Below are 24,672 nucleotides of genomic sequence, written 5' to 3' on the forward strand. Positions count from 1 at the left end.
CTGGAGTGAAATGGCCCCTATTTTGTACAGAAGCAAATATAATTTGACTTCACTTCATGTCGTCAAATGAATCATACATTTTTTGTTTTCTATAGGGTTGCATCTAAATATTGATCAAATGTATGTTTTGTAAGATGGTTAAGCTCCTCATCCTGGTGTGAAATAACATTGACCTTTTCTCTCAGAAAGCAATACTTCTAGTACCCAAAAGTGGGTGATGTAATCAACAGTAAATGTATATATGTCAATTCTCCACACACAACGTAAAGCATTCAGTGAAAGCATTCATTGAGCAACATGTTACAGATGCTGTGAAGTAGGACCAAGCAGGTTTGGACTTTACCATGTGGTGTATTGTAGAGTTAGGGTCATGAGTTCTGAGGTCTGTTTGTATGTTAGAGAAGGGGGATCAATGAGCCAATTGGAAGCTGGGATGATTAGGTGGCCATGGTGGTATGAGGGCCAGATTGGGAATTTAGCCAGGACACCGGGGTTAACACCCCTACTCTTACAATAAGTGCCATTGGATCTTTGTTGACCACAGAGAGTCAGGACACCCGTTTAACGTCCCATCCGAAAGACAGCTCCCTACACAGTGCAATGTCCCCAATCACTGACCTGGGATATTTTTTGTTTTGTTTGTTTTTTGAGGAAAGAGCACCTCCTACTGGTCCTCCAACACCACTTCCATCTGGTCTCCAGGACCAACCCTGCTCAGCTTCAGCGGCAAGCCAGTAGTGGGATGCAGGGTGATATGCTGCTGAGTGCACGCATGGAGCACATGTAATAGTAGTATTTTGTCCAAAAACGTTATATTTTGGCAAGGATAAGTGATTTGGAAACTTCAGAATCTGCTCTTTCTGATACTATATAGACATCAAAATGTTTTACGTGCTTGTGACTGTAGGAGAATTTGCAAAAGTCACTTTTTGGCACTCTGTTAAGCTGTTCATCAGATTCTTCATTTACAATATATTCTCACCCATCAGACTATTGTCAATTACATTTTTTATTTAGGCTAACTCTATTACTATATATGTGAAATTAGTTTCGATATAGTTTAGGTGTAGTTTCGATGGGCCATCATCAGCTGCACAGGCCTAACGGGCAGGGAGGGAGGGGAGGGGGGAATGACATGTCCTCTTAAAACTGCTTATAACACATTATGTTTGTGATATTAAAATTCTAACAAAGATAGTGTGTTAGACTTATTTAGGAAAAGTCAAGGAAGGGGGAGACATTACTTAAAAAATTTCAGAGTACTTATAAAAGTACATTAGTTTTGAGTCAATATGACACTCTCTGCTCTACTAGTGTTAAATGGTTACATTCGTGGCTGCCTAGTGTAGCCTAACCTAGCCTTGCCTAGCATACTATCTCCTGGTCCTATTGTGATTATTGTTGTTATATCAGGACATTATGTTTGAGTCTCAGTCTATTAACTATAGGCTTATGGTTTATTATGTGTAGGTCTATGTGAGTCACATGTTGAATCAACGAGTCATGGGTTTACGTAGGCCTACAAGACTATTTGGTCTGTAATATGAAATCACATGTTAAATAGTTTGTTGTGTGCAATCGATTACAGTAGGGTACAGGGTAGGCTTTTATGATAACTTGATGATTTGGGTGCGCAAATTTTGGCCAACCTAAATTATTGCTGGCCCTGCCATCAACGGATTTCTGCCTACGCCACTGATTCCTGAATGATTCCATGAATAACAATTTAGAAAGAACAGAACCTTATCTGTTGAATGAACAGAACCCTAGCTGTTGAAAGAACAGAACCCTAGCTGTTGAAAGAACAGAACCCTAGCTGTTGAATGAACAGAACCCTAGCTGTTGAAAGAACAGAACCCTAGCTGTTGAAAGAACAGAACCCTAGCTGTTGAATGAACAGAACCCTAGCTGTTGAAAGAACAGAACCCTAGCTGTTGAAAGAACAGATGATAATGCCCTCTTCTACCTTCATTTACAAACGTGCATACAATGCAAAGACATGGAAAATCAAATAGGTATACTATTCTATAAATGCAATCTATACATTTGATGCCCTGTGGTTATGAAAATAATTTGCATTTCAATGGGAAAGTCAGTCTATCTATGCTTGCCCCATGGGCAGAGCTCCAAAGCAGGAGCTCTGCCCAGGAGCTCTACAGGTAAATGCCAAAATAAAGGAAACACTTTATTTTGAGGGATACAAAGTATATTGAAATATTGGTTCCTGAGTTAATTAAGCAATTAACATCCCATCATGCTTAGGGTCATGTATAAAAATGTTGGGCAGGGCATTCTTTTGGCTATCATGGCTATGCCCCCATTGAATGACAATGCCCCCATCCACAGGGCCCAAGTGGTCACTATAGTGATTCTTCCAATAGAATCCTATAACATTCTCAAAATCCTATAGGATTTTGTGTCACCTCTATCAGAATCCTATTGGACTACTTTTTCCGGTGAAGAAGCAGGATGTGGAGGTCCTGGGCTGGCGTGGTTACACGTGGTCTGCGGTTGTGAGGCCAGTTGGACGTACTGCCAAATTCTCTAAAACGACGTTGGAGGCGGCTTATGGTAGAGAAATTAACTTTCAATTATCTGGCAACAGCTCTGGTGGACATTCTTGCAGTCAGCATGCCAATTGCACGCTACCTCAAAACTTGAGACATCTGTGGCATTGTGTTGTGTGACAAAACTGCACATTTTACAGTGGCCTTTTATTGACCCCAGCACATTTACATTTACATCATTTAGCAGATGCTCTTATCCAGAGCGACTTACAAATTGGTGCATTCAACTTATGATAGCCAGTGGGACAACCACTTTTTTTTCTTTCTTTTTTATGGGAGGGTGGGGGAGGGAGGGGTAGAAGGATTACTTTTATACTATTCCAGGTATGCCTTAAAGAGGTAGGGTTTCAAGTGTCTCCGGAAGGTGGTCAGTGACTCCGCTGTCCTGGCATCGTGGGGGAGCTTGTTCCACCATTGGGGTGCCAGAGCAGCGAATAGCTTTGACTGGGCTGAGCGGGAACTGTGCTTCCATAGAGGTAGGGGAACTAGCAGGCCAGAGGTGGATGAACATAGTGCCCTCGTTTGGGTGTAGGGTCTGAACAGAGCCTGAAGGTAAGGAGGTGCCGTTCCCCTCACAGCTCCGTAGGCAAGCCTCAACTGGAAGCCAGTGGAGTGTGCGGAGGAGTGGGGTGACATGATAGAACTTGGGAAGGTTGAACACCAGACGGGCTGCAGCGTTCTGGATAAGTTGAAGGGGTTTAATGGCACAGGCAGGGAGTCCAGCCAACAGCGAGTTGCAGTAATCCAGACGGGAGATGACAAGTGCCTGGATTAGGACCTGTGCCACTTTCTGTGTGAGTTAGGGTCGTACTCTGCGAATGTTGTAGAGCATGAACCTGCAGGATCGGGTCACCGCTTTGATGTTAGCGGAGAACGACAGGGTGTTGTCCAGGGTCAAGCCAAGGTTATTTGCACTCTGGGAGGAGGACACAATGGAGTTGTCAACCGTGATGGCGAGATCATGGAGCGGGCAGTCCTTCCCCGGGAGGAAGAGCAGCTCCGTCTTGCCGAGGTTCAGCTTGAGGTGGTGATCCGACATCCACACTGATATGTCTGCCAGACATGCAGAGATGCGATTCGCCACCTGGTTATCAGAAGGGGGAAAGGAGAAAATTAATTGTGTGTCATCTGCGTAGCAATGATAGGAGAGACCATGTGAGGATATGACAGAGCCAAGTGACTTGGTGCATCTGTGTAATGATTATGTGGATGGATTATCTTGGCAAAGGATAAATACTCACTAACAAGGATGTAAACAAATTTGTGCACAACATTTCAGAGAAATAAGCTTTTTGTGCATATGGAACATTTCTGGGATCTTATATTTCAGCTCATGAAACATGGGACCAACACTTTATATGTTGTGTTTATAATTTTGTTCAGTTTAGTTCACTTGTGTCCACTGTTCACCTTTAAAGGTAATTGTCTAAGATGTTTGTGTTCCATATGTTAAGCAGTCAAGTTAACTATAGTGTATAGCTAAGTTTTTAGGATAAATCCTTTAGAATGTAATGTAAATATCTATACAATTCCCATCGCCAAAATGTATAGAAATCCTATAGGATTCCAATACAAGGATCCAATTAGAATCCCATAGAAAAATATGGGAACCAGTCCTATTGGTCTCCTATAGGATTATGCGCATCCTATTGGATTTTATATACAAGAATCTAATAGGAAAATCATAGCAGTGTGCTGGATTCTGGTGTAGCGGTCTAAACTCCCGGCTCCAGACCAGATATGCCCCCTCGATGATGGGGGTTTGAGCCCCAGCTCAGCCAATTGTCTGTGCCCTTAATTAACTACTTTCTGTACCCCTCTCTATATCTATCTGTCCTGTTAAAAAAAAAAACTATACAATAACTCTGATCCCTATTAAAAAAAATGTTTTTACCCTAGTCAAAAAATCCTATATGATTCCAATAAAAAATCCTGAATCCATTTTGGAACCAGTCATATTGGATTTAGTTTCCTACATCTGATAGATCTTTCTTTTGGATGCTAATATAATTTTTTTATTGGAATCCTGTGTCTAAACGCAGCCATGGTGGCCCAACGCCCTATTAAGACGATTTATGTTGACGTTTCCTTTATTTTGGCAGTTACCTTTACCTGGTGCAGAAGGGAGTTGCCCATTCAGTCCTTGCTTACCCCTTACAATCTACGGAAGAGCGGTGTGACCTTATCGCTGAGCAACCTCTTCAAACCAGCTGCTAACGACGAGCATAATAGTTCATTTATTATTGCATACTTGCACATCAGGTAGGCTGTTTTGTTTTGAATTAAGATGTGTTTTGACATTTAAAATGTTTACAACTTTAGAATCGCTTATTATGTTCTCCAATTCTCTTGATTGCCTTCCTCATTGAAAGTCAGAGACAACAATGAAATGTTGTGGATTTTTGTTTTTGTTAAAACAGAGTGAAGATGTTCTAATAGGATGTTGAATAAATGTGACAATTTAAATTGTATACAGTTGTTCTCTACAAAGTAAAACAACATTTATTAATTCCTTATATTCTCATGAGAAAATATTTCTTAATTGAATTCCTTATCTTCTCAAATGTTAATTTATGAGATGTTGTGTAGTCATGAGTCCCTCCCTCTAGTATTACTTAATCTCATGATTAATGACTCACTTGCACAATAATCATGAGGTTTCTTGGGCAGTTTATAAACTGCTAGATAAGCCTTGGGCGTGGTATAGGGCCAGTTTCTTGGACAAAGCTTAGTCCTGGACTAAGAAGCATCTTCAATGGAGATTCTCCATTTAAAGTGCTTTTCAGTCCAGGACTAGGCTTAATCTGTGTCCAGAGAAACTGACCCATCAAGTAATGGATGAAAATTGTAAAGTAGGCTAACTCACAGGCTATAAATAGTATATGTTAATAAAACCAGGGCAAAACCATTTTTTATCTGCTGACATGAGAACATCATGCATGCAGTAGGTGTGATGCGTGTGATAGAAGGAGTCAGGCGCAGGAGAGTAATACGCATTCAAAGAGTTTATTCCGTCGATAAACAGTTGCGCAAGCGTGTGACAACAACACTCAGGCACAGGGGAAAATACTACCCTGGCAACAACAAGGTAAGGGTAGCTCAACCGAGCTACACACAGCTCACAACAAACAATCACCCACACAGACAAGGAAGCAGAGGGAACACTTATACAATGACTAATTGGGGACAAGTGGAGTGATGATAAATGGATCGGCAGCAGCTAGTAAGCCAGTGACGACGAAACCTGCCCGAACAAGGAGGGGAGGCAGCCTCGGCGGAAGTCGTGACAGTACCCCCCCCCCCCCCCCCCCTTTCACGCGCGGCTCCAGCAGCGCGCCGACCCCGGCGACGGCCAGGAGGACGCGGAGCAGGGCGAGCCAGATGGCGACAGTGGAAATCCCGTAACATGGAGGAAATCCCGTAAATGTAATGGAGGGATCGAGGATATCCCTCACCGGGACACAGCACCGTTCCTCCGGACCGTACCCCTCCCACTCCACGAGGTACTGAAGACCCCCCTACCCGACGCCTCGAATCCAGGATGGAACGGACCGAGTACGCAGGGGCCCCCTCGATGTCCAGAGGAGGTGGAGGGACCTCCCGCACCTCAGACTCCTGGAGCGGACCAGCTACCACCGGCCTGAGGAGAGACACATAAAACGAGGGGTTAATACAGTAATCAGGGGGAAGTAATAACCTATATGTGACCTTGTTGACTCTCCTCAGGACTTTAAACGGCCCCACAAACCGCGGGCTCAGCGTCCGGCAGGGCAGGCGGAGGGGTAGATTCCGGGTCGAGAGCCAGACCCGATCCCCCGGTACAAAGACGGGGGCCTCACTGCGGTGGCGGTCAGCGTTGGCCTTCTGACGACGCACGGCGCGTTGGAGATGAACTTGGGCAGCATCCCACGTCTCCTCTGCGCGCCGAAACCAGTCATCCACCGCAGGAGCCTCGGTCTGGCTCTGGTGCCACGGTGCCAGAACCGGTTGGTAACCTAGAACACACTGGAAAGGCGTTAGGTTAGTGGAGGAGTGGCGGAGAGAGTTCTGGGCATATTCTGCCCATGGCAAGAACACCGACCACTCCCCCGGCCGGTCCTGGCAGTAGGACCGCAGGAACCTACCCACGTCCTGATTTACCCGTTCCACCTGCCCATTACTCTCAGGGTGGAACCCAGAGGTCAGGCTGACCGAGACCCCCAGACGTTCCATGAACGCCTTCCAGACCTTGGACGTGAACTGGGGACCTCGGTCAGACACTATATCCTCTGGTACCCCGTAGTGCCGGAAGACGTGAGTAAACAGGGCCTCTGCAGTCTGCAGGGCCGTGGGGAGACCGGGCAGAGGAAGGAGGTGGCAGGACTTGGAGAAGCGGTCCACAACGACCAGGATGGTGGTATTACCTTGGGAGAGGGGAAGATCAGTTAGAAAATCAATGCTAAGGTGAGACCATGGTCATTGTGGAACTGGTAACGGTTGTAGCTTACCCGCTGGGAGGTGCCTAGGTGCCTTACTCTGGGCGCACACCGAGCAGGAGGAGACGTACACCCTCACTTCCTTAGCCAAGGTAGGCCACCAGTACTTTCCACTCAGGCAGCGCACTGTACGGCTGATACCTGGGTGACCAGAGGAGGGTGACGTGTGTGCCCTGTAGATCAGACGATCACAGATAAGAGCAGGCACGTACTGCAGCCCAGCTGGACACTGAGGTGGAGAGGGATCCGTGCGTAATGCCTGCTCTATATCCATGTCCATCGTCCATACTACCGCCGCTACAATGCAGGAGGCCGGCAGTATGGGAGTGTTGTCTCTGGGCCTCTCCTCTGTGTCATACAGCCGGGACAGCGCGTCTGCCTTCACGTTCTTCGTACCCGGGATGTATGATAGAGTGAAATCAAACCAGGTGAAAAATAGGGCCCACCTGGCCTGGCGAGGATTCAGCCTCCTCGCTGCCCGGATGTACTCCAGGTAACGGTGGTCCGTCCAGACGAGGAAAGGGTGTTTTGCCCCCCCCTCGAGCCAATGCCTCCACACAGTCAAGGCTCGAACAACAGCCAACAGCTCCCGATCACCAATGCCGTAGTTCTGCTCTGCCGGGCTGAGCTTCTTCGAAAATAACGTACAGGGGCGGAGCTTGGGTGGCGTACCCGAGCGTTGAGACAGGACAGCTCCTATCCCAACCTCAGACGCATCCACCTCCACTACGAACGGTAGTGATGAATCGGGGTAGGCCAGTACTGGGGCTTAGGTGAACAGACCCTGCAGTTTGCTAAAGGCCAGGTCAACCTCAGCAGACCAGCGGAGCCGGGACGGCCCACCCTTCAACAGGGAGGTAATGGGAGCTGCGACCTTGCCAAAGCCCCGGATATACCTCCGATAATAGTTGGCAAAGCCAAGGAAGCGCTGCACATCCTTAACTGTGGTTGGAGTCGGCCAATTACGCACGGCTGAAATGCGATCTCCCTCCATCTCCACACCTGAGGTGGAAATGCGATATCCAAGGAAGGAGACGGACTGCTGGAAAAACATACACTACTCTGCCTTAGCATAAAGGTCATTTTCCAACAGTCGGGCCAGCACCTTGCGAACCAGGGATACATGCTCGGCGCACATAGCGGAATACACCAGGATGTCATCGATGTAGACCACTACACCGCGACCAAGCATGTCCCGAAACACCTCGTTCACAAAGGACTGGAAAACGGAGGGAGCATTCATCAAACCATAGGGCATCACCAGGTATTCATAATGCCCCGTGGTTGTGCTGAATGCTGTCTTCCACTCATCTCCCTCTCGGATATGCACCAGGTTGTACGCACTCCTGAGATCTAATTTGGTGAAGAAGCACGCCCCATGCATTGACTGAATCACTGAAGGAATGAGGGGGAGAGGATAACTAAATATTATCGTCTCCCTGTTCAGTGGTCGATAATCAATGCACGGGCGCAGACCTCCATCCTTCTTCTTCACAAAGAAGAAACTCAAGGAGGCGGGTGAAGTGGAGGGACGTATATACCCCTGGCGCAGGGACTCGGTGACATATGTTTCCATAGCCACCATTTCAGCCTGTGACAGGGGGTATACAGTGGGGGAAAAAAAGTATTTAGTCAGCCACCAATTGTGCAAGTTCTCCCACTTAAAAAGATGAGAGAGGCCTGTAATTTTCATCATAGGTACACGTCAACTATGACAGACAAATTGGGGGGGAAAAATCCAGAAAATCACATTGTAGGATTTTTTATGAATTTATTTGCAAATTATGGTGGAAAATAAGTATTTGGTCACCTACAAACAAGCAAGATGTCTGGCTCTCACAGACCTGTAACTTCTTCTTTAAGAGGCTCCTCTGTCCTCCACTCGTTACCTGTATTAATGGCACCTGTTTGAACTTGTTATCAGTATAAAAGACACCTGTCCACAACCTCAAACAGTCACACTCCAAACTCCACTATGGCCAAGACCAAAGAGCTGTCAAAGGACACCAGAAACAAAATTGTAGACCTGCACCAGGCTGGGAAGACTGAATCTGCAATAGGTAAGCAGCTTGGTTTGAAGAAATCAACTGTGGGAGCAGTTATTAGGAAATGGAAGACATACAAGACCACTGATAATCTCCCTCGATCTGGGGCTCCACGCAAGATCTCACCCCGTGGGGTCAAAATGATCACAAGAACGGTGAGCAAAAATCCCAGAACCACACGGGGGGACCTAGTGAATGACCTGCAGAGAGCTGGGACCAAAGTAACAAAGCCTACCATCAGTAACACCCTACGCCGCCAGGGACTCAAATCCTGCAGTGCCAGATGTGTCCCCCTGCTTAAGCCAGTACATGTCCAGGCCCATCTGAAGTTTGCTAGAGTGCATTTGGATGATCCAGAAGAGGATTGGGAGAATGTCATATGGTCAGATGAAACCAAAATAGAACTTTTTGGTAAAAACTCAACTTGTCGTGTTTGGAGGACAAAGAATGCTGAGTTGCATCCAAAGAACACCATACCTACTGTGAAGCATGGGGGTGGAAACATCATGCTTTGGGGCTGTTTTTCTGCAAAGGGACCAGGACGACTGATCCGTGTAAAGGAAAGAATGAATGGGGCCATGTATCGTGAGATTTTGAGTGAAAACCTCCTTCCATCAGCAAGGGCATTGAAGATGAAACGTGGCTGGGCCTTTCAGCATGACAATGATCCCAAACACACCGCCCGGGCAACGAAGGAGTGGCTTCGTAAGAAGCATTTCAAGGTCCTGGAGTGGCCTAGCCAGTCTCCAGATCTCAACCCCATAGAAAATCTTTGGAGGGAGTTGAAAGTCCATGTTGCCCAGCGACAGCCCCAAAACATCACTGCTCTAGAGGAGATCTGCATGGAGGAATGGGCCAAAATACCAGCAACAGTGTGTGAAAACCTTGTGAAGACTTACAGAAAAGGTTTGACCTGTGTCATTGCCAACAAAGGGTATATAACAAAGTATTGAGAAACTTTTGTTATTGACCAAATACTTATTTTCCACCATAATTTGCAAAAAATTCATACAAAATCCTACAATGTGATTTTATGGATTTTTTTCCCTCATTTTGTCTGTCATAGTTGACGTGTACCTATGATGAAAATTACAGGCCTCTCTCATCTTTTTAAGTGGGAGAACTTGCACAATTGGTGGCTGACTAAATACTTTTTTCCCCCACTGTATATGACTCCTGGAAGGTACAGCGTCTACCCGGAGGTTTATTGCACAATCCCCCGCCCGATGAGGTGGTAATTGAATAGCCTGCGTTTTCGAGAACGCTTGCGCCAGATCTAGCTATTCAGGGGGAATGCGCACAGTGGAGGTACTGTCTGGACTTTCCACCGTGGTTGCACCAACGGAAACACCTAGACACCTACCCTGACACTCTCGCGACCACTCCGTGAGAACCCTCTGCGGCCATGAAAAGGTGGGGTTGTGGAGTGCTAGCCAAGGGATACCTAATACCACAGGGAAAGCAGGAGACTCAATAATAGTAAAAGTCACCTGCTCACAATGATTCTCCAGGGTAATCATGGTGACTGGTGCAGTAACTTCCTTAACCAACCCTGACCCTAATGGTCGACAATCAAGTGCTCTGATGGGGCGTGGAATGGATAGGGGAATCAATGGAATGCCTATACAGTGTGCGAATGCCCTGTCCATAAAGTTCCCAGCTGCGCCTGAATCGACTAGCGCCTTACACTGGGGAACATCCATGTGCTCAGGAAAGGAGATGAGTATTTTACAGTGCACAGCAGAGGGCTCTGAACGAGTGTGGGTGTTCGATACCTGGGGTGATGCGAGAGTGCCCTGCCTGCCACCTCCAGGACCAAAAGAACGTTGACTAAGACGTGTGGTGAAATGTCCCTTCGTGCCACCAGAGTGGCACTGTCGCTGTCGTCCTCCGCTCTCTCGGCCGGCGGCTCCACCCAGCTCCATCGGCTCGAGGTCCGAGTCTTTCGGGGTGGAAACGGGCAGACACCTACCAGGACGTCCTCTGGCTGCCAGCAGGGTGTCCAACCGAATGGCCATGTCCACCAGTTTATCAAAGGACAACATGGTGTCCCGGCAGGCTAGCTCCCGTCGGACGTCCTGCCGCAGATGGCACCGGAAATGGTAGATCAGGGCCCGCTCATTCCAACCGGACCCCGCTGCCAGCGTCCGGAACTCCAACGCGAAGTCCTGCGCGGTCCTCTCCCCCTGCCTCAGGTGGACCAGTCGCTCACCCGCCTCTCGACCCTCGGGTGGGTGGTCGAATACCGCCCGAAAGTGGACCTGTGCCACAACTCCAGGCATGCGCTCTTCTCCTGCTGACTCCATAGCGGGTGGGTGATTCTGTGATGCGTGTGATAGAAGGAGTCAGGCGCAGGAGAGTAATACGCATCCAAAGAGTTTATTCCGTCGATAAACAGTTGCGCAAGCATGTGACAACAACACTCAGGCACAGGGGAAAATACTACCCTGGCAACAACAAGGTAAGGGTAGCTCAACCGAGCTACACACAGCTCACAACAAACAATCACCCACACAGACAAGGAAGCAGAGGGAACATTTATACAATGACTAATTGGGGATAAGGACCAGGTTTGTGTGATAAATTAGACAAGACAAGTGTGGTGATGATAAATGGATTGGCAGCAGCTAGTAAGCCGGTGACGACAAACGCCGAAACCTGCCCGAACAAGGAGGGGAGGCAGCCTCGGCGGAAGTCGTGACAGTAGGTGGTTTTATTATAGGGTCCAAACAATATTGCCTGATGACTCATACTAAATGTAATTTGACTGCTCTATTTGTCATGGTGTAGAAGACATTTTAGTGGGCGTGGCATTTGGACGGAGTGATGCGGATTGGTAGCCAGGCAAGAAAAAATAAATCAGCAGCTGAAACAATGGGTCAGTGTTTTGCATGGTTGGGTGCCCCGGTTGGGTGGAGATTTCACTTAAGGGCCAATGGAATGGTCTAAAATGTTTGAACTCCGCCCAGCCAGTGCACCGGGCCATGCAAAACGAACTCGCTCACTCCTCTTTGTTTTGGGAGGGGACTAGCCTAGTGTATCATGTGTGAGGGAGGATAATGGAGAAAGCCCTTGGGCAAGATGAGGCTAATGCTACTAATTGGCTAGAGATATGAGAGCACTCCCTCATCTCTTTCTCTGCTCAGACAAGTTATTTATGAGCGAGTGGTGAAATCAAAACCTGTATCAACATTAGAGAACTTATCTGGTTTAACTGCTGTGTCTCTCCACAGAGACCTTATTTGACACATGATCCCTAACTCTTATCTTTAATCTTTCTATCAGTTCGAAGTGGCAAGGAGTGGAATGTTAGCACAAAACAGGTCTGGATTCCAGGCTATCCTAGGGACAGGTATCAAAGTTGAATGGCAAGTTTTTCCCGCCCCATATCTTTATAGCATGGCGTACCACCCTGAGTTTAAGAGGGCCGGGAAGAAGCCTGGCCTCCAGGTGTGGAGAGTTGAGAGTCTGGACCTGGTGGCCGTGCCAGAGAGTCTGCATGGCGGGTTCTACTCAGGGGACGCATACCTTGTTCTCAATACCATCAAGCAACGTTCTGGGCATCTACAGTATGACCTTCACTTCTGGCAAGGTATAACTTGATCTGATCAGAATTACTTTATTTCTTGAAATGTTGTACAGTGTTTGTACATGTCAGTCCAGTGATGTGTGTTAATGCACTTTTAAAATTGAAATCCATTCCATTATTTGTGAAAATAATGTTTGAAATGTGACCAATCATTATTTCTCTGGTCCTACAGGAGATGACTGTACACAAGATGAGAGTGGAGCAGCAGCCATTTTTACCATTCAAATGGATGACTACCTGGGTGGCAAACCTATTCAGTACCATGAGGTGCAGGGTTATGAGTCAAGAACATTTTCAGGCTACTTCAAAACTGGACTGAAGTACATGGTAATGTTCAAAGACGTGTAAAAAGAAACAAAGGAAGTCGCACAGTCTACATATGCTCCCAACAATTTAATGTGTAAACCAACGTTTTGGCCCACAGTCTCTTCTTCAGTGTTCACAGTACCTTCTACTCAAGAAGGAACTGTGTGCTGGGTAGAAGGTATTGTGGGCCAAAACGTTGGTTTACCTGTTAAATTGTTGGGAGCATACTGTATGTATAGAGTATGCGATAATTTATTTATTTTGACACAGTTTACTATTCCGTTAGTCAGCACCTCCACCAACATGTTGGGGTGTGCGTCAGCTCATGCTTTTTACTGGAATGTTGAAAGACATTCAATACGTTTGTTATATGTATTTACTTATCTCAAGAACTCCTCCACTTATCTTATTGATTATCTTCCCAATCTTTACCTTAGAAAGGGGGTGTGGCTTCAGGGTTCAAGCATGTGGTGTCCAATGAGGTGAAGGTGCAGCGTGTGCTCCAGGTCAGGGGTCGGCATGTGGTTCGAGCCACAGAGGTAGCAGTCAGTTGGGACAGCTTCAACCAGGGAGACATCTTTATCCTCGACCTGGGCAAAGTAAGTTCACTGAAATCTATAACAGAGTTTCTACAGCAATCTATTTATCTATATTACTGATTTAATTTAGTGGAATTGTCTTTGTACACTGTAGGCTAAGACTGTATAGTAATTGCCCATGTTGTTAGCAAACTGTTATTGTAAGCAATCTACTTTGAAACCAATATTGTTTTGGTCATGAATAATTTAAAAGCTCATTTGTATACGTTGAGCTATACTTTAACATAGTCAACAGGCAGAGGAGTTAGAGTTCCAGTACTACACTTGGTCCACTGTACTGATAATCTTCACTCGTCGTATTACAGGAGATTTATCAATGGTGTGGTTCCAAGGCCAATCACTTTGAGAAGCTGAAGGCCACTCAGGTGTCAAAGGATATCCGTGACAACGAGCGATGTGGACGGGCTGAGTTGTACATATGTGACGAGGGGGCAGAACGTGAGAAGATGCTGGAGGTGAGTCTTTCACTGAGGAGTAAGGGACGGAAACAATGGTTCATTTCTATACACTTCAAGTCATGCAACTGTTTATATGCTCCCAATAAACATCTATAGTTAGTTACCTTTTAACATATTGGTGATCATTCGCTGTGAGATGCCTGACTCTCGTTGTCTCGTTCCAGATTCTTGGACCCAAACCCGATTTGCCTGAGGCAAATACAGATGACACAAATACAGACGTGTCCAATAGGAAGCTGGCGAAATTATACAAGGTCAGATCAATTTTCGAAATAAACAATTTAATCGTTAACTATTATGTAATAAGCAGTTTTTGAGCAGACCTTCAAATACAAATATTAAATTGAAATGTTTTCCCCAAAGGTATCTAATGCCAGTGGGGATATGGGCATGGATATGGTAGCATCAGAGAACCCGTTTTCACAGAATGCCCTGGAGTCAAATGACTGCTTTATCCTGGACAATGGCCCCAATGGCATGATCTTTGTCTGGAAAGGTATTGGTTTCTTTGTAGCGGCTGGTCTGACTTCTTTTGACTGTAAAACCCCAAGCTTTAATCTTCCTTTAGATTAGACACTACTTTTCAATACTGTTGTGCCTGGAAGTAATCACTCACTTAGTTCTTCTGCCTTTGCAGTTTAATCATGAGTTTATTTTGAATAAAAACAGGTAAGGCTGCTAACAAAGAGGAGAGAAGTGCGGTGATGAGTGCTGCCGAACAGTTTATCACAAAGATGGGCTACCCGAAGCACACCCAGGTCCAGATCCTACCTGAGAATGGGGAGACCCCTCTGTTCAAGCAGTTCTTCAAAATCTGGCGTGACGCGGACCATACAGTGGGGTTGGGAACAGCCTACGTGTCCAACAAAATCGCCAAGATCAAGAAGGTGCCCTTCGATGCCTCCACTCTCCATCACTCGGACGCCATGGCGGCTCAGCATGGGATGGTGGACGAGGGGAATGGAGAGAAGCAGGTGAGGAAAATGTTTTTTGGGGGGGATACATATGTGGTAGATGGTAGTTACCCTTAAATATTATGTGTCAAGGTTTAGGGTAGTCATGTGTCCTCAGTAAAGGGATACATACAGCCCCTAAGGGTTACGACTGCGGGCCTGCACACCCACAAAAAAGGTGTCACAATCTCAGAAACAAGCCTTTGAGAAAAGAGCTGCAAGGGGTGTTACCTTTTTCCATTCATGGACCCTTTTCCATTAATGGACTACTACTAGTAAGAGCTGTATTTACCTGTTAACCTCCGTAGATCTGGCGTATTGAGGGAGCTGACAAGGTGCCTGTGGAGCCCTCCACCTATGGACGATTCTATGGAGGAGACAGCTACATCATCCTCTACAACTACCAGCATGGAGGCCGTAACGGACAGGTCATCTACATGTGGTAAAGACCATGGAGATTATCCTTCTGTAAGCGACCGCAGGAAGCTTTACTATGTGTTATTACACAGTCTTACAGCAAAAACTGCTATCGCCCCTGTATCGGTACAGTCGGCTTCATCATTTATGAGCACCAGGGCTTTTGCTACATACTGTATTAGACACATCTGAACCAACTATATACTGTATGACATAACATAAGCACAACTGTATGTGAATAGCACTTGAATAGTACTATTTTCCACAGGCAAGGAGTGGATTCTAGCCAGGATGAAATTGGAGCCTCTGCCATCTTGGCTGCTCAGCTGGATGACGAGTTGGGAGGAGGGGCAGTACAGGTGACTGGATCGTTTTGATTTATCGCAGTCTGGCCCGGATTATACGGTCCAGATAATGTTTAATCAAGATGCTCTGGATTACAGAATTGAACAATATTAGTCAGTTTTTTTGTCTGCAGATGCTGGATCTATATGAATACCTTTCCATGGTCATGGTTATCAACAGGGTCAGAGCTTTGGTCTGTAAAATGAAATGAGGGAAGGTTAGGTTTAAAGCCAGGTATATGACACTATGATTTTCGATCTGTCTGTTTCTACCGTGTTGAAGGTGCGGGTGATCCAGGGTAAGGAGCCCGCCCACCTCATGAGTCTTTTCGGGGGGAAGCCGATGGTAGTGCACCAGGGTGGTACCTCCAGAGAGGGTGGCCAGGCCCACGCTGCAGACACACAGCTGTTCCAGGTGCGGTCCAATGCTGCTGGCTGCACACGCGCCATAGAGGTGAGTAACAGGAGATGGAAGGTGAGGTGGGAAGAGCTCAATAAAGGAAGCAAACAAGCCGAAACAGGGAAGGACTAACCTGAACTTGTCCAATAAGAAAGGCTTGTTAGTTCATTACAAAATGTCTTTGCTACGGTGTACACTAATATACCCCAGTAGATAGAGTGGAGTAGCCAGCCCTTGTGATGTATGGTCGGTTTGTTGGTGAAGCTGACTACAGTCCGTTTGCTACGGCAGAACTGTAGTTAGTACCTCCAGTGTACAGTATTTTTCACTGCCTCCTCTCTTCCTCTCTCCACTCAAGGTTGATGCTGCTGCCTCAAATCTGAACTCCAACGATGCCTTTATGCTGGTGACCCCGGCATCCTCCTTCATATGGGTGGGAAAGGGGACAAGTGACAGTGAGAAGCATGGAGCTCAAAAGCTAAGTGACCTTCTAGGGGTCTCGGCCTCAGAGCTGGATGAAGGTGAAGAAGCAGGTACATAGGGAAATCCTGTCAGCAGTCAAATTCACTAGGAAATGGTGTTTAGCCATTAGCCACAGAATGTTACTTATGAGGATACAAGACAAAGCTTATTCATCCGCTCCATATTCTTCCAGATCCACAATTGTATGTATGTGTTTGTGTGTCAAGATGACTTTTGGGATGCTCTGGGAGGTAAAGCGGATTACCATACCTCAGCCAGACTGAAAAACAAAATGGACGTTCATCCACCACGCCTGTTTGCCTGCTCCAACAAAACTGGCCAGTTCATTGTGAGTCTGCCCTTCTTTTATAACTATAGTATAGCATTTTCCAGCTTACTTTGCTGCATTCCTGTTTACATTATTTGAATATCCATTTGGACAAATTCAATTTCCTCTGCTAATGAAATAGCCTTTGATCCACATATTTTTTACGTAACAGTGTGGGAAACCATTTCCTTGTCCTCCGGAATGTGCACTGACCTGGCCCGTTGTCAAAATGCCACAATACTATTTCCACAGATTGAAGAGGTGCCTGGGGAGATGACACAAGAAGACCTGGCCCCAGATGATGTCATGCTCTTGGACACCTGGGAACAGGTGACTAGTAGAGGGATTGTCAAGGTGCAACCAGAGCCACGTTCAGTAGCCGAACGTTGTAGAAATGCCATAAATAGAGCCAACGCGATTCTTTATTCCACATGTCAGAGGGGCATGTTTGTTCTGCATAGCATATTTCGATCTGAACGTTCTATCCTACTGAAAGTGCCTCATGTTTTTTGCGAATAATGCACACCTGTTGATTCGCTAAACATTTTCCATATACCCTTCAGATCTTTGTTTGGATCGGTGATGAAGCTCATGAGGAGGAGAAGACCGAGGGTATGGCCTCAGGTAAGCAATGGTGGTTATAAAACAAGATCACATAATTACCTGATAAAAGTGCCGCAGGGAACTTAAATGTGCCGTTTCATGAAATGAACTGTTCTTTCTCTCCTCTTGCCTACTGCCTGTTCTGTGGTCAGCCGTTCGTTACATAGAGACAGACCCTACCAAGCGGGACAGCAGTACGCCCATAGTGAAGTTAAAGCAAGGGCATGAGCCTCCCACGTTCACTGGCTGGTTCTTGGGCTGGGACCATGGGTACTGGAGCAGTGATCCCCTTGAACGGGCCATGGCTGGTCTGTGTGTCTGAACCCCTCCAGGGTGAGGTTTCCCCTAGGGGCAACTTCACCCAAAGCTTCTACTTGACTCATTTGTGCAACTAACTAGGTATCCCCTTTCAACTGTTAGACTGGGTACCAATTTGTGATGGATAATATACTCTCTTGACGCTGTTTTGATCTTAGGGTTTTCTTGGAGAGAGAAAATCTTCATGTAATCCACACTACACAGTTTAGTTATTTCCTTTCCTTCTACGCTAATACTGTTAGCCCATGTATCTTTAGCAGTACGTTACTACATCTGTAATAAATGGGACAAGGATTTCTTCACTTCTGTAGCATGCCGGGTTCAGATATTCCTGTTTCTTGTGCAGACTGGGTTTCCATCACGACTCAAATGGTATGTCATGTCCATCAAACATGCTGACAGTGGACGGAAACAGAAAAACATCAACAAAGCACAACTGGAAGCAGTCAAATATATTCACAAAACTAAATAACATGTATGACGCTCTACACCAGTTGTCAGCTCTTTTAATAGCAGTCAATAGCTAAGAGGTTTTGATTTAGTGATTTTCATTAAAAAATGCTCGCATTGGATGAAGACCAGCCAATCATGACAGCGCAACTAGAACCAATGAGACATTTATTCAAATAAATAAAAGGGGATTCGATAAAAATGTAACCTGTTAAGAGATTTTGCAAACACACAATACAAAACAATTATACAGCTGGTTACCAGAGTATTCACCAAATCCCCAAGAATGCATTAAATCAAAGTGAATCGTTATGGGGGCGACGACATTGTAATGTCTTACAGAAACCCAAAAGTTAATCGTCATTAACCACCTCCATGAATGAGCCGAATCCTTAATTGTGTGACAGAGAGGGGCACACTGCTACCCCCCCCCCCTACCCCCCCCCCACCACCCACTGGGGCATTGAGCCTCCTTGAGCCAGATCCATGTGTGCTTTGTGTATTCATCAACTGTTCTCAACCTCACTGTAGTAGTTGCTGTCCTCCTCATTATCAAAGATCTCAGAGAGTAGGAAGAGCTCTTGTGGATCGTTTCTGGACACCACCTCTCCTGATTTTATCAGAACTTTCAGTCTCTCTTCAAACTTGGGGAGAACTCTACTGTTGAGGAAGTCAATGATCTCTGAAAATAAAATACAGAAATTAAATCAGTATGTGGTTCCAGCAAACAAGGTGCGTGCCAAATGGCACCCTAGTCCCTATATAGTATACTATTTTTTACCAGGGCCCATTGTCAAATGGAGTGCGCTTTATAGGGAATAGGTGTGATTTGGGACAAAATCAAAGCTCTCTTCCCCAAAGCATCATTATATTTAAACAGTACGGTCAAGGGGGACCTAGCGACATTTCCTCTCCCTTTATGTCGTCACTGATCATAGTGATTCACATGTAACTATTCTAATGAAATGCTAAAAACCTAGCGATAGAGAATATTGTGTGGTCGCCTGGGGTGGTACAGTGGTCTAAGCTGCTTCCTCGGGCTCACAGGTACTGTGTACTACTGCTGTGAGCATGGGTTTGAATCTGACCCACTGCTCTAGTGCTCTCTCCTCCCATCTACTTCTCTCTTTCTATCCTGTCCAATAAACAAGAATGACAAAAGGAGTGGGTCTGCCCTACTCCTTTAAAAAGAATAGAAGAGGCTAGTGTGTATATAACAGTAATTACACCTACCACAGAAGGACCTGCTCTCCCACAACGGAACTTTGGCTACTTTTAGTATGTAGTAATGCGTCTGTACGTAGCGAGGAGTAACATTCCTTAAAGGATAAGATCAAATACAAACGTTAGCACATAGCACTGCATTACAACACACATACATCACACTGACATGCACTGTTGCATTCCACACTCCTAGAAGATAGAACACGTTTTGTAAGAGCTTTGTCATGCATTGATCTAATTCAATGACATCTCAGCGTTGTACTGAGAGACTTGACAATCTAAAAGTTAATACTAACACAACACAAAACCTTAAATCAGAGAAAATGTCAAATTCCATAAACGTAACAAGGTAATCCATGACACATTGTCTAAAATGACCTATAATCTGAGTTTAATAACAACTTCTTACCCAATTGTGTGAGCAATTTCTTCCCAGTCGATATCTGCAGCATCTTCCACCTGCATTGCATTCAACCTGAAAGGTAAAAAATTACATGAATAAAAGTTCACCATGCAACAGTTTCACATGAAGATATCAGGACCAAAACTCTACCTTTTGTCCTGTGTATCACGACAGTGCAGAAAGGTCCAAGTCAACGTCACTAGACTGGGCTAATAAATCTTAAAGTATCAAAAAACAGATTCACCATTGCATAGATTGAATGGAAATCAACACACTTACACTTTGATCAAATCCACTTTGCCCTGTAAGGATTTCGTGCCTCCACTGAACACTGGTTGTTCATATGCCATTTTGTGCTTCAAAACAGTCAACCTGGAAAAGAAGGATCAAAGATACAGCCTCAAAAGTTCTGAATCTGAACGCTTGTGTAAACAATTAAATGAGAACGGTTTGTTTTGTAACAGCTACCCCTGAAACCCCCTACCCACCATTTTGCTCGACACTGGGACCAGTGGCGCGTTTCAACCGTCTGGCCCACATCTGTCCAGGGGATGTTGTTGTACAGCTTGTCTTTCCTAATGATGGCCGGTCCACTGCCAGGCTCTGCCTGTCCCACCAGGTGCTTCCGCACAGCTTCCATTAGTCTTTTCAGTTCTTCCTCGGTCCACGCACCTCTGTTTGCAGCTGAGAAATACACACCAAACAAAGTGAGATCATTGCCCCAGGTCATACAATGCTAACAACCATTTTCCCAAAAAGATGAGTGGAGCAGGATGTTCGGCAAGGATGTCAGAGTCAATATATTAAAGCTGTAATCAGTGAAACTGCCACATTTGTTTGGGATATTATAAAGTTACTTCAAACACTTTTTTTCTCCCTTTGGCCATCATTGCATGCGTGATAGATCTGCAGAATAATTGTTTTACCATGATGCTGGACATCCTCTCTTCTGTTTCATCAAATAGACAAAAACAATAACTAAGATGCTGGGGCGAACAGTGGCAATGTGTCACCTTATGCAGATTCCAGCTTTAAATTCCCAAAGTTCCCAATGACTTACACATCTGAGCAAAACGTTTCTCAAGGGCCGTTTCGCTTCGGCCAGTCAACTGCGAGATCGTCGCCCACTTGTTGCCGTGCAACGTCTGCAGTTTTTTCAAAGAGTGAAGTTCTTCTTTGGTGAACCTTCGGTAAGGAAATCAAGGAAATAAGCTTTCAAAGTGGCCCAATATGTCTGCAAAATGTTAGCAAACCGTAAAGTGGTTATATCAGAACAATAGCACAGTTGTGAACACTGTAATTAAAGAAAATGCAAATATAATATTACTATACTTTCGTACACTGTATATAGAGGCAACATAATGTAAGCCGTCATAGCCGTTTATGACCGTTAGGGTCATTTCCTTATAGTAACTAGCCCCGTCTCACCTGCCCATGTAGTTGCCGCCATCAAACATTTTCCTCCCACGTATATAGACGTGATGCCAAGGCCTGGGTATTCCTTCAGCTGGATCAACAGGTTAGGAAGAGGTGAGATCAGTTTTCTGGGAAATTCCTTAGCATACTTTTTTGACCATTGTAGACAATGCTGAAGAACAGGGATGTAATGTGGATAAAACTGGATAAAGTTCTCTAAGCGAATTAACCTGGCTACAAGACGACGTACCTATTCTTTCATGGAATCTGTGCTGACTCTTCAACTTCTTGATATTTGCTTCTTCCTCTTTGAAGCGCTGTGGATGGAAGAGCTTAGAGGCACTCTGAATCCCAGTGAGAGCCAGGAAGTCATAGACGTTACTCTCGAGTCGTTTGTTCTCCTGTGCATTGAATCTTCCACTTCGCAGGGAAAGGCCTGGGAACAACAGAAGATTCCACAGGGGCTTAACCGATTGGTTCGAAATGATAAAACATATGATAATACATTCAGCCACATCTCTAAACACAGTAACATCTTACATATCATTGCTTACATGTTACATAATGTCGTGATAAACACTCAAAAATATTGAACCATGAGTGGCTGAAGAATAAACATACCTTGTCTTCGGAATTCCTTGAATCGATCAAGATCATACTTTATCATCTTACGGATCTCATCAACTGACTTTGTCTCTACATTGGGAATGAACTCTTTGAGGTCATTCAGAGCCTGCCAGTCGGCCACACTGTAGAATAATGAGGGGAGAAAATCATTAACAAATGTCTAAACATATGTTTTGAAACCTCTGAGTTGACAGAGAAAGAGAGACATGCCTTCCTCTCTGCACAGGAAGAGGTTCTAGAAAGAAATTCTGGTACACAGCATTCACAACAGATCTGGTTTTCACCAGCAAATGCTACTGGGCAATTCCACGGAAACAGAGTGATGCAGAGACAGATTTTTCACTTTAAAATGCATGTCGAACAAAAACCAATGATTGCAAAGTGAAACAAACCATACAACTATGCACAATAACTACTTTTAACAAGTTCCACAGAAAATTTTACAAAAACACATTTAGTTGAAGAACAGTGCAGATGCAAATTTTGGTAACAGAATGACGTATGGGGTGTTGGTGCAGTCATTCTGTTACCAAACTTTACATTGGCACTGTTCTACAAGTAGCCTAAATGTATGTTTGTATAATGTTCAGTGGAAATGGTTAAAAGTCATCCTTGTGCATAGAGTTGTAAGGTTTGTTAAACTTTTCAATCATTGGTTTTTGTTGGGCATACCTTAAAATGGAAAACCGGAGTCTCAGCATCACTCTTACTGTGGAATTGCCCTACTGTCAATGGTTGTGTTCACTAGGGAAATCACTCATTACAAATACGCTATATTCACAATTCAATACGAGTGAAACAGGTTTCTTTCTACTCACCTTAGAGTTTCTTCCTTTAGGCTGGGTCTGTTGTGTTGGGTCCCTGTCTCAACCATGGTTGAATGGGCGCCCTCCTCTGTCTCACCGTTTGTTCCAGCATCATGAGTCCTGTTGTCATTTGGAACGGTTAAATCCAAAACATCTACTGCAGACTGAGAGTGGACACTGTCCATTCCCTTGTCTGACTCTCTGCTGTGTTCTTTTTTTCTCCTGCTGCCCTGCACAGCTGCAGACCCTCCATCCGTTTTCAGCCTCTTTGACTTCAATTTTCTTTCAGTTTGTTCTTTTATACCTGGAAGGTCTGCTTTATCTGGACAATCGTTCAGTTGACTCTCTCTGAGTTTTTTCTTCTTCCGTTTCCTCCTCTCGTTTACGTTCTCCTCTACCTCAGTTACCACATCTTTACCTCTCTTGACCGTTTCAGTGTGCAGTTCTATGATTTCTGCATCATCTGCTGTTCTTGAAACTGTCTGACAGCTTTCCGCTCCCTCTTCAAGATCTGTTTGTCTGTTCTTGTGCTTCTTCTTACTCTTTCTGGCCTCATCTGGCACTGTTACTGCTGAAACATCTACTGCAGGCTTTGAGAGGTCCCGGTCTATCCCCCCTTCTGGCTCAATGTCATTATGTTTTTTCTTTTTCTTCCTGCTACTCATATTCTCCTCATCAGCAGTCACTCCATCCTCTCCCACCTGTTGTGTTTGAAGATTCTTTGACTTTTTCTTCGTTTTCCCTCCAGTTTGTTCCTCAGGATCTGGTACCTCCATTTCATCTTCAACAACATTTAGTTGATTCTCTTCCTTTCCCTTTTTACGTTTCTTCCTCTCTTTCTCCACCACTTCCAGCTCGGTCACTGTTTGCTCTTTATGTTTAGGTTCTTTACCCCTTTTCTTTACTGTCAATTGGTGAACCTCCTTTTGATTATGCTCAATTGCCGGTTCTTCTGGTCCCCTTTCAGATAGTGCTTTAGTCTTTTTCTTCTTCTTTTTGTCTTTTTTACATCCCTCGACTGTATCAGGTGCCACTGATGAGATTAATTCAGGAGTTTCTTCAAATAAAAGAGGGGATGTTCGAGACAATTCAAGCAATACGGGATTCTTAATTGCCCCCTGTTCAGTGGATGTCGAAGTCCCCAGCATGGTGGATGCAGCATAACCTATTTTCTCTATCTGTAACAGAAAGACAATATTAACGTTTATCCATTGTTTCCTAAATGTGAAAGCATGGATAGGCATGAACTTTAGCAGCTAGGTAACGTTAACTAGCTACCATAATTATATTAGCAAAATACGTGCATATGAAAACACACGTTCACTTTTTCGGACATACCTGCACACGTGTGATCAATGTTGGGATAACTAGCTAGCTGGCTGGCTAGTGGCTACATAACATGTGATAGTTCATCCAAATAGTCTAGCTAGCTAGGTAGCTAGCTGGCTACCTAACGAAAGTAGCGCTAGCTACGTAAATCAAATATGATACAACTCTTTTAAAAAACACAAATGTACCTGGTTGAACACGTGGTGAAAGTGAACCCGTAACTTCTTTGGTGACAAAAGTGACATCGACGGAAATCCGGAAATGTAAATCTCTTCTTTGGTGTTAACAATGTATGTGTGTGTGTGACTGTGACCAAAACTAGCTACTGCCACTCTGTGGTGGTGGATGTACTATAGAAATAGAATGAATAGGACGAGTTTGGAACCTCTAACACTGCCAATTTGACTGGTAAACTACACTCGCAATGGCTGCCTGCCTGGTATTCTGATCATGAGTCTCCCATCTGCATTCCCGTGTCATTTCCAACAATTAGGATTTATAGGTCTAGATTAGTATTCCCGCTATGACAACACTATAGTTGGGCAGATAATAT

General features: G+C 45.0%; 2 protein-coding genes across 4 annotated transcripts; one reads left to right on the top strand and one right to left on the bottom strand.

Annotated features, from left to right (window-relative positions):
• Positions 1-4,675: 4,675 nt before the first annotated feature.
• Positions 4,676-18,435, top strand: LOC311129034 (gelsolin-like; the record flags this gene model as incomplete). 2 transcript variants are annotated; one of them, XM_084161290.1, is made up of 16 exons in its annotated part: positions 4,676-4,829; positions 12,486-12,679; positions 12,849-13,003; positions 13,420-13,581; positions 13,887-14,036; positions 14,204-14,293; positions 14,403-14,535; positions 14,709-15,013; positions 15,301-15,434; positions 15,678-15,768; positions 16,037-16,207; positions 16,512-16,686; positions 16,843-16,964; positions 17,196-17,273; positions 17,507-17,567; positions 17,699-18,435. In XM_084161290.1, the coding sequence occupies 15 exons, from the start codon at positions 12,487-12,489 to the stop codon at positions 17,866-17,868; spliced, it is 2,190 nt and encodes a 729-aa protein (XP_084017416.1). In that variant the 3' UTR covers positions 17,869-18,435. The 2 variants fall into 2 exon arrangements, with proteins under 2 accessions (XP_084017416.1, XP_084017415.1); XM_084161289.1 differs by lacking the exon at positions 4,676-4,829 and having other exon boundaries at positions 12,394-12,679; positions 17,699-18,353.
• A 30-nt stretch (positions 18,436-18,465) lies between these two features.
• On the bottom strand, positions 18,466-24,365 carry LOC311129033 (uncharacterized protein; the record flags this gene model as incomplete). 2 transcript variants are annotated; one of them, XM_084161288.1, is made up of 11 exons in its annotated part: positions 18,466-18,996; positions 19,548-19,633; positions 19,948-20,013; positions 20,221-20,313; positions 20,430-20,625; positions 21,002-21,126; positions 21,370-21,448; positions 21,608-21,793; positions 21,979-22,106; positions 22,803-23,968; positions 24,129-24,365. In XM_084161288.1, 10 exons carry the CDS (start codon positions 23,936-23,938, stop codon positions 18,821-18,823), a joined length of 2,271 nt encoding a protein of 756 aa, XP_084017414.1. In that variant the 3' UTR covers positions 18,466-18,820. The 2 variants fall into 2 exon arrangements, with proteins under 2 accessions (XP_084017414.1, XP_084017413.1); XM_084161287.1 differs by having other exon boundaries at positions 24,308-24,364.
• Between the last annotated feature and the right edge of the window lie 307 nt (positions 24,366-24,672).

Source organism: Coregonus lavaretus (assembly GCF_964263955.1).
Source record: "Coregonus lavaretus genome assembly, chromosome: 5".
In the NCBI taxonomy this organism is placed as follows: domain Eukaryota; kingdom Metazoa; phylum Chordata; class Actinopteri; order Salmoniformes; family Salmonidae; genus Coregonus; species Coregonus lavaretus.